A 10,556-nucleotide genomic window follows, 5' to 3' on the forward strand; every position below is an offset into this window, starting at 1 on the left:
CGACAAAAACCTTCAAGAGAAATAAATGACACAGACGATTTTATAGTGGTTCAGTCCCAATATGTTGGTAATAGCCTAATCCACTTAGAGTTGTGATTATAGATCTGCACTCAAGATCAGATGAACCTGAGTTAACTGAGTTTCTTCAGTGCAGATTACAAGAATACAAGAATTCTCTCAAATACAAGTACTCTCTCTCTCTAGAAAATAAGAATTTGAATCAAAAGTTCCCAAAAGTCCCTTTTATGATGCCATAAGCCTTGTATTTATAGGCTCAGGATCGTACAGATGATATCCCCCCATAATCAGGATATTTTGTTATGCTCATTATATTTAATTTACAATAATATTCAACATATAACAATACACTATATTCGTGGGATAAATGAGAGATTCCCGCGCAAGCCAAGAACGATTCTTGTTGAAGCCGTTTCTGGGATCTCTTGTGTAGCTTTGCTCTGTCTAGTTGATCCATATCTCATTCAAGCTGGTCGACCACACCTTCACTGGGCAGACACGCACTAGATTGGGTAGTCATGCACTTGACTGGACAGACATGCACTTAACTGGGCAGACATGCACTTGGCTGGTCGGACATGGTCATGGCCGATCGACCAAGGTCATGCCTGGTCGCCAAGGTCATGCCTGGGCAGACAAGCATGTGACTGGTCGGACAAGGTCATGCCTGGGCAGACATGACACTTCTCTGGCTAGTCAAAATTCTCCACTGGTCTACGAGGTCACTCCTAAGCCAGGTCACCAACCATTCCTTGCCATTTGTCACTTCTATTGCCACGTCATCATTTTCAAATTTTGGGGATAACAGGATGGAAACACATTTTAAATGGAAAATGAATTATATTATGTAGTAGAATAAAATTTCCACTTCTCCATTACTTGAATCATTTTTTCATTCTTAAAGCCACTTTAAACATTTTTTTTTATTATAATGTTCATGATCAATAAACCAAACAATATGATATTATTTCTTTTTTGAATCAAATGGGAACTAAAGAAATAAAGGAATACGAGAAAAATAATAGAAATGGTCATGTGAATAAATTTGAAATAGTAAGTACTTGAGTAATTTGGATGAAAATATTGAAAAAAAACTAATATATTTATTCATTTTTTTGTTTGGTTGATGTTAACTGTGAAATAAAATAAATTATACATAATATAATAAATATACCCTCAAATTTGAAATGAATATTTAAGTAATTTTGAATCTTACTCTACTTTTGGACAAAAAATAATGATGTAATATTGTAGTCATGCCTTGTTCATAAAAAATAAAAATAAAAAAACTTACAAGTTATTATGGTATCTTAAGGTGCCTTCATGCAGTGAAAGCTCGTGCAACACTATAACTCTTCTAAGACAATGTTAGCCTTCTAGCTATTTGAGTAACAATGGACATATTTTTCACGTCGTGTGCCTCATGCATACGTTCGTTCCTTGAACAACTTCTATTTAATCATGCTCACAAGCATCTATTAGTGCATCCACATATCGTGACTCACTTGCCAAGATACTCACATTGTCCATTAGTTCCCACTATGACAAGGCAAACCCCAATATCAATGCTCACTCAAGCATTCACAGGCAAGGCAACATGTGTGGCTATCAGTGTTAACACCTCTTGTCATGTCACATTCGACATCATTTGAATAATTCTTCTCATGGCCTCAAGGACTTTCACTCATCCATGGTCCAATCCTGCTTAAGTCCCACGAATGGCCATCGATGCCATCTTGTGTTTGAGACTCATAGCCATTGCACACCACATTGTATCTTGAAGGTCTGGGCCATGTCTCATGCTAGCATTAAACTTGCAAGCTAAAGGAAATGTACCTATGAACCTCAGCTTGCTTCAAGTCAGAATACAAGTCCCCTCATGGTCATTTTATGCCCGCCTAGTAGCAGTAGCTCACCTTAGTGCCCTTGCACTTGTGGATAGTGGAATGTTGACACTAGACTAACCTTTAAAGAGCATTATAAGTTTTTAGTCGTTTGTCACAAGAATATAATTTTGGCTTTTGATAACTCTACAAAATAGAGTTATTTTGCCACATTTTGTAAGCTAATTGTTGCTTAGTTCTTAAGTTTTTAATTAATTTGTTAAGTTTTTGAGTCATTTTGAATTTATTAGGTTTGTTTTATTTTTATAGAATTTTGTGTTTTTATAGTTATTTTGTTGTAGAATGTTGTAGTTTTATTATTTGACTTAATGCTGTGTGATTAATGGAAAAAAAATGCACATTTATTGATCTTAAATATCAAATTAAATTGAGTCTTAATTAGTATTTTCAAGAAATTAATGGAATAAATTTTATAATTGAAAATATTTAATTTAAATTTAATTTGATTTCTTTTTGCAGGAATTATGTTGCATTTTGACATTTTGAAAAGAAGAGAAAAGAAAATAACTAAAGCTCAAAAGAGAATTGGGAGATTGACATTTTTGAAAATCAAAAGCCGAAATGATTGAGGATTTATGATATTGTTGAAAGGAGAAGCCCACAACCCAGCCACTAGGCCCAATCCGAAGCTCCCCTACTGCTCCACTGGGCCGCGCCCTAGGCCTGCATGCCTCAGCTAGCCCAAGCCCAGCCCTGCCCAAGCCCCAGCTGCCTCCCAAGCCTCCAAGCCCACGCTTGCCTAGTTGCCTCCCAAGGCCCATGCTCCTAGCTCCCAGCTCCCAAGCCTCTAAGCCTTCGGCTCGACCCGCCTCCTACAGCCCAGCCTGCCCAGCCCACACCCGCCTGCCCCCCTACAGCCTAGCTTCCCATAGCCCCCAGCTACCTGCCATTTTCCTCTTGAGCCCACATTGTCTCTTTGTCCCTCAAATGCCAAATTTTTACACAATTTTTCTACACATTTCACTACAAAATTCATCATGACATCTTAGAATTTACCCCTACTTGCCATATTATTATTCATTTAATTAATCTAATTTTTGGGTGCTTAAATTAATTAATCTAATTTTAATACTCTCATTTTGGCTATAAAAATGTAATTTCAAGACTATTTTTTGGTGCTTAATTTTTGGGGATTACTATCATCTTTTCTACACTTTCTCTCTTCCTTTTGGAAGACCATTTTGTGCCAAGTATGTATTTTTTTTGTAATATATTTTGGATTTAGTTATGTGCTTATAATTTTTTTCATAAGATTATTAAGATCATGATGAAACAGCTTGTAATTAGATATTTTTTGTTGTATGTTGATTTCCCTTGTAATGTAACAAAGTTTATAGATTTTTCTTTTTCATATATGTCTTTCATCTTTAATATCATCTTTAATATTTTATATTTTAGATTATTAGATAATATTACACTTTGTTCTTCATTTTGCAAAACATAATATTCTTTGATTAAGATGTGTTATTAAATTGTACGCATCCAATGCTTAGAACAAAAATATTATATTATTTGATTTTTTGTTGTTTCATTAGGTTGATTCACATTAAATACTTTGAAATTATATATATTTTTTTGAAAAGTAAATAAAAATCCTATCTTTTTAGAAATAATTTGTACTTAAATTATAAATCTATATGGAAAATAATAGTTTAATTTATTTTAACTATCACTAAAACTTGAGAATCAATATACTAATAAATATTATTAAACTTACATTTTGTAGATTCTAGAATCTTAATAATCTTTTTTTTAAAACTTATTTACAAATTATAATTGATTTATTTTTCTTCTCTTAAATGACTTTATTTTAAATATTTTATTTTATTTTCTTGACATTAAATCTTATTAGAATTTATTTAACTTTAATTTAAAATAGTTTCTTTTTTATTTTAGTCAATTCTTTTAGGTTCAACCTCGTACTTACATAAACACTATACTTCACACATATGATTCATGCACTTACAAATTATAAATATTTAAAGAGTAGCCATTTTGGGCATGGCCTAATAAATACCAAATCTCTAAATCTCCAAAATTCAATATCACTATGGCATCCATAGATCCTTAAATATGGAAATATGGGGTGTTCTATTTTTACAATCCATAGAAGCAAGCGGTCCAATATCAAAGAAAAAACCAAACTTTGCATTAATCATTAAAATAAAATGTAAAGTTCATGTTTGCACCATAAAATAAAAGTGTAAACATGAAACCCTGAAAAAGGAAACCAAACTACATACAATCAAAAATGGAAAAACAAAAGGAATCAGCTCTCAGAGATCATTGAAAACTTGTCCAATCCCTCGCTAAGTCTAGAAAAGAGACTCCTCAAATCCTTTAACATTTGCTACCCAGAATTTAATTTTATCACAGAGAAAGTCTTCTGTTACTGCGTCTTCCTCTCCAGCCACACAGCCCAAAAATAGCCAAAAAAAAAACTGCTGCTTTAGATAGAGAAACAACGTCTTACCCTTTATTTCACAAGCCAAATACACCAAAATAAACAGAATTCCTTGGGAAACTTGATCCATAACATTAGGACGAACTGACACTGAAAAAACAGGTGTGACCTACCAATTCTCCTTTCGATTCACATAGAACACACCAACCCGGAGACAAAAATTGATAAGGGCGTCTTCTTTGCAGATTTTCCAAAACCTTTATGGAAGCTGAACTCTTCCATAAAGGTTTTGTCCACACACTTTAAGCTTCAGACATCAGAACTAAACACTCAAAAGCTGACTTGCAAGAATACACCTCAGTACTATCCATTAGCCGTGCAATATCATGAGGCATCAAAACTAAGCAAGCATGAGCTGTTTTTTGAAACTGCTAGACTTGACTGAAATCCAATTGCAGAGATTAATCAGGAAATCTTTTGCTCCATAGATAACTTAGTCAACTGGCAAAAATACAAGGAAGGGCATTTGCAGACCTAGACAGTTAAACGACCCACTAATGAGTTCAAATTCACAAAATTCCGCAACAAAGTCCATAAAGTAACACAAATGTCTTGACTGTTATCTATGGAATAATGCTCAAATCTCTGATAAACTTCTTAAAATCAACAGCTCCATAGGCTGTAATACAAGAGTTAATATACGTTTTCTAATATAAAAGCTAGATAAATAAAAACAAAATCACTTTCTGAAAATTAATGGGCAAGTGAATGTTGTCAAAGTCACATCACAAACCAATAAGCTAGCGCATATCTTGCATTCTTGTGTCACCCAAACCAAATGGGGCCATAATTGAGAAATCCTGTGAAGATTTATATAAATATAATATATATATATTTATGTATTCATGATCCTCTTTAACAGATATTGAAATTATGTACAGAAATTCAAATATCATTTCTTTTCCTTTAATCAACCCTAACCAAATCCTATGAGGAGTCCACCAAATAGCTACGCTGAAGAAACTATAAGCCAAACTGTGCTCAGATTAATTGAAAATGCCTTCATACCTGTTCCCTTTTCATCTGATCTGAACGAGCATAGAACTGCATATCAGGGTAGGATGGGAAGCTCCACTTTGTCAAAGGAAAAGAAACTCACTCGTCCTTGCTCTACATGACAAAACTTCAAAGGAATTCCTCCACATTTTCTCTCCATGAGTTGAAGTGTCATTTTGGATGGTGGATAGCCACTAAAGAAGAAAAAAATAGACTCAGCAATTATCCACAAATTAAAAATATAAGTCTAAAAAGTGAATCCCATACAGCAACATGAAGACAGAGGTCAAATGCATGCTAAGTTTAAGTATTGGCAAAAGATGATGCAAAAATTGTTCCATTGACTTTTACTACAAGGAGATGTCTAACCAAAAAATTGTCCCCTTTTTTCTTTCTTTAATAAGAATTGAGCATAATTTAAAGAAAATAGATAGAAAAATACAGAAGATAACAAGGTATCTTCTCAAGTTACAACCAAAGGAGTCAATCTCTAAGTAACGCAGAAAAAGAAGATACATAGAAGTACTTAGTGTATTTTCTTGTCTAAATAGGACTTGTAATGATGGAAACATGTAATTTGAGCGTATAATATATAGTAAAGTAAATTCAGTGTATAATATCATAACATACACAACATGATTTGAAAAAGATAATACAATAAATAAAAAGATAGAAAAGAAAGATCATCCTAGCAAGACATTAATAATAAAAAAAAAAACATGTATCAGAAACAAATTTAAGATTACGCATCTTATATGAATTTACTAAAATGATACCTAGCAAAGCAGAGCACAAAGCTTGGATCATCAGGTGAAGATTTTCTAAACTTGGTATTTGGGAGATAAACATCAAATACTGGTTTTACTTCGTCAATCTGCAGCCGACTAAACATTCCTACAACAGAGATATCGTCTTTGGATTTCAAGTCCATTACATTTTCTGAAGACCAATGAGAAGAAGAAGATTCAGTATTGCTCTTAACATGTTTTAGAGACCAGGGGATATTGTATCTCCCCACAATGTAACCAAGAGACTTCAGTTGCCTGTAGGCCTGAAAATGCTCCCAAGAACATCCATTATTTTCATCTGAAATCCTCATATACATCTCCTCCATAGAAATACTGGCACCAGCATCATCCATCAGAAGAAAAGCCCCCAATTCGGCCATAAACCTTCAATTTAAAAAAAAAACAAAAAAAAACATATTTACAAATAATTTCTTTCAATATGGAAATTAAAAGGACATACTCATAAACAACAACAAAAATAAATAAATGAATAATAGCATTCATTGATTTAAAATCTACATTTATATTTCTTCTATAGCTCAAATTTCAGACCTTTAAAAGTTTAGCTTCAAGTTACAAGAACAACTTTGAACGAGTACTAAAATAATCATTAATGAATCATTTTAAGGTAAAAAGCAGCTTCTCTTTCATCAAAAGGAAAATAAAAGTTTATTACTTATACAACCAAAATAAAAAAGCAAAATTCAGAGTAAAATAAGAATTCAACTCACAAAAGTTCTTCAATTGAGCAATAGATTTTTCCACAACGGACTATGCCTGTTGTCCTCCAAATTGGACCCTTTTGAACTTCAACCTCGGCCATTCCTATCTCTTGAATCCAACGACCCTTTGATAAAACTTTCCTGAAACCATTAATAAATAAATAAAAACAGATTCTTCTTGGTTTTTTTAATTAATTATTTGGGAAAAAAATTGATTTAGTGTCTACCTGGGCTGTAACTTGGAGACTGGTACAGAGGCATAGCAATATTCATCATCATCATCATCATCATCATCATCATCATCATCATCATCATCATCACCACCATCAGAATCTTTACTATATCTCTCACCATCACTTTCTTCTTCAAAGTAATTTTCCTTTGTTGCTCCCTCCATCTTCAAAGTAGCTTGAAAACTAACATCACATTTCCTGCCCAGTCCAGTCCGCGCTCTTTTGGTTGTTGAAATAGAGTGGGATTTCACATTATGTTATGAATGATCCTATACCGAAATCACCATAAGCCGTTATGTATGATCAGAGATCTCGGTGTAAATTTCAGTATCATCACAATTAACAATAAGAAAATATACTCTAAACTTGTACTTCACTCTTCAAATTTTAAGAGAATAAGGTTCGGTTATGAAAGGAATGGCACTATTACTATTTGAAAAAATGGCCAGGCAAGGACTTCATTCAGATAATGTGTGGTGGTAAACAGACGGCGTGAGTGGTGGCTCAGCGGCGGGGATTATGTGGGCGGGTGGTGAAGGGACGACGGCTCGTGGCGGTGTGGCTGATGACTGAGAGTTGAAATCAATATTAGGCAGTTTAGGTTCTAGGGTTTATACATTTTTCGAACCCCATAAATTACTTTTTGCACTTTATATTTTATTTTGTAAAATAATTAAAACAGAAGTCTAAACTTAAATTTAATTTTGATAAATAAAAAATTAAATATAACAATACAGTTTTTAAACAGAATAATTTTATTTTTGTTCTGAATTGTTAGTTTGGTAAATTATTTGTGATTTTAGTTGAGAAAACATTGACTAAAATGGAATTTATGGTTCTATTTTAACCATTTTACAAAACATAGAGTTCAAAAAGTAATTTGTCAAAACACAGGGTCCAAACAAGTAATGAAACAAAATACAAAGTGTAAAAAAATATAATGCCTAGCTTTTAAAATAAAGTGAGAAATGGACATATACCTGTGTATTTTTTTTCCCTTACATTTTAATTTGATTTAATAAACCATAATTTACTTTAATTCAAATTTGTGTTTATTAATGGAGTTGTCAATTATTTTTTAAAGAGTGGAATCCAATACAATAATGAAAGAATGAATTGGAGAGGAATATCCTCCAAATCATGTTCAATTTTCACCCAACCTTAGAGCAAACTTTGCCAAGCCATATGTAGCTTTGTTAGCATATCTTCTTATATAAATTAAAGTCAATTTGTGGAAAAATGATAAAAGAGTAGATGCATCATCCGTTAAATCATAAAAACTTCACAAATGAGATTATGAGTTATTGGGAGCTGAAGAAATCAGCAAGGAATCAATCTCTATGTTATATATATCATGAGACTAAATTAAAGAGCCCATTGGAGACTATAGAACAAGAGCTTCCATTTCTTGTGGTGTGCAGCAGCTAGAGATGGGCTTAGAGAAAGCAGCAATCACCAACCCTTACCCTTAAGAGTCTCTAATGAGGGCACCTACACCTATAATGTTGTTGTATTTGTCAAATGCTGCATCTACATTAAGTTTGTAGTTGTTAATGGCTGCTTGGCTGGTGGCTTCCAATTAGTACAAACAACAGGTATTCCAGATGTGGGGGTGCTTGCTAGCCTTTTAGCTTTATGAAAATTTTGTAGATAAGAGCAAGAAAATTCTACAATAACATAGGCAGGTTTAGAAGCATGGCCATGGAGCTCATTATTTCTTTGTCTAAATACTCCACATCGTGCAGATAATATGTTCTAACTCAGATCTGGTGTACAATGTGGAAGTTGAAAATTGAAATCTTCACTCTACACGGTTGCTGCAGCTCATAAGTCCAATGTAAAGGGTGATGATTTTCAAACAGCCTTAGCCCAGTTGCAATGGAATAAGGCATGGCCAATGGACTACCATACATTAGAGCATAATGAACAAGTTGTTGTAAATATCTTTCTTTGGCTTGATGAGACAGTAATAGGAAGGGCACAATGGACTACCCTCCAAGCAAAAGTTTTCATTTTGGGAGGCATCTTTAGTGACCAAAAAGCATTCCACCACTTAGAGATATAGAGCTTGAGGAAGTATCAGTAGCATTAAGAGTGGCAGCCCATTTATAACCTGATTTGACTGTGTACTGACCAAAAGAATGATGATTCCAAATTAGCTTATCTTGATGCATCTGAAAACTCAATGGGATAGCCAGAATGCGATCTACATTATCCAAAGAACCAAAAGATTGATGAATTGTAAGGATGTTCCATTGTCTATCATTAGTGATGAACTGTGAAGTAGTGGCTGTTTGTGAATCACTATAGAAAAATAGCTTGAACGATGAGTAAACTAGTAGCCAAGGGTCAGTAGCACACTATATTTTCGCCTGTGCCTACTTTCCATCTGAGTCCTTCCCCAAGTCATAGAAGTCGAGCGACCAAGTCGAGCATCAAGGAAATTGGTAGTTGATGTTGATGCTTGAGAACTTGGCTATGGAGAGAGGTTGGATTTTAGTATCAGCCAAGCTTGTTTTGCTAACAATGTTTGGCTAAAGTGAATAAAAGAACGAAATTCCATACCAATTTCGATTTACAAAGTAAATTTCAATTTTTCCAATATACTTTTGAACCAAAAGCAATAAAGATCCATAAAACTTAGCCATTTGGAGTGTTTGGTATGAGGTTTGAGTTTGGGAGTAGAGTTAGATGAGATTTAGATTAAGGAATATGAAACTCAATTGTTTAAAGGGTTAAGATTACCTCAAATCAAGCTAAAAATAAAACTTATTTGGAAACACAAACTCTCAAGTCATTAAATATAAATTTACCAAACATGAGTTAGATTTGACATTCTTATTCTCATCAAACCAAACTCATATACCAAATACTCCTAATGGCAATAAAAAACAGCTACTGACATTTGTAGGAATGGATTGAACAATACCTTTCAAGAGTACTTCGCGACTAATTTAAAAGAGTGTTTCATGCCAAGAATGTAATATTTCCAAATATATTCTTTAATATGGCTAAACAACTGTTTCTTATCACAACTTTAATAAGAAGATAGGCACAAATACTTTTCATGACAAGCACAAATAGGCATTCCAAGAGTTTTTTGAAATGTGGCTTGTGCTTGTAGTGAAAAATCCAACACGCAAGTATAAGTATCGTCTTTACAAGTAATAACTCATGTAAGTGAGATCATTCCCACAAAGACTGTAGCTAAGTACCAATTAATTAAATTTTTGTTTTTATTTGGCTATCGAAAAATGGATTGTTTAAACTAAATAATCTAAGCAATAAATAAATAACGAAACAATAAACAAGATTCAATCATGTAGGGAAATTAATTTCAATTGCTTCCACTTCCTATTTCATTAATGCAAACCAATTCTTCTTCTTCTACCTAATGTGATAGCAGATTATAAAATAACCTATATTCTGAT

The 10,556-nt window shown here is 33.3% G+C and overlaps 1 protein-coding gene across 4 annotated transcripts; it reads right to left on the reverse strand.

The window, feature by feature from the left end:
* Positions 1–3,932: 3,932 nt before the first annotated feature.
* LOC133831477 (uncharacterized) lies at positions 3,933–7,730 on the reverse strand. 4 transcript variants are annotated; one of them, XM_062261780.1, is made up of 6 exons: positions 7,198–7,730; positions 7,120–7,161; positions 6,902–7,033; positions 6,159–6,554; positions 5,395–5,576; positions 3,933–4,860 (listed from the first exon to the last, which is right to left on the reverse strand). In XM_062261780.1, exons 1-5 carry the CDS (start codon positions 7,287–7,289, stop codon positions 5,438–5,440), a joined length of 801 nt encoding a protein of 266 aa, XP_062117764.1. In that variant the 5' UTR covers positions 7,290–7,730; the 3' UTR covers positions 3,933–4,860; positions 5,395–5,437. The 4 variants fall into 4 exon arrangements, with proteins under 4 accessions (XP_062117764.1, XP_062117761.1, XP_062117762.1 ...); XM_062261777.1 differs by having other exon boundaries at positions 7,120–7,394; positions 7,556–7,728; XM_062261778.1 differs by having other exon boundaries at positions 3,933–4,767; positions 7,120–7,729.
* Positions 7,731–10,556: the final 2,826 nt, after the last annotated feature.

This window comes from Humulus lupulus, chromosome 4 (assembly GCF_963169125.1).
Source record: "Humulus lupulus chromosome 4, drHumLupu1.1, whole genome shotgun sequence".
Classification (NCBI taxonomy): Eukaryota; Viridiplantae; Streptophyta; class Magnoliopsida; order Rosales; family Cannabaceae; genus Humulus; species Humulus lupulus.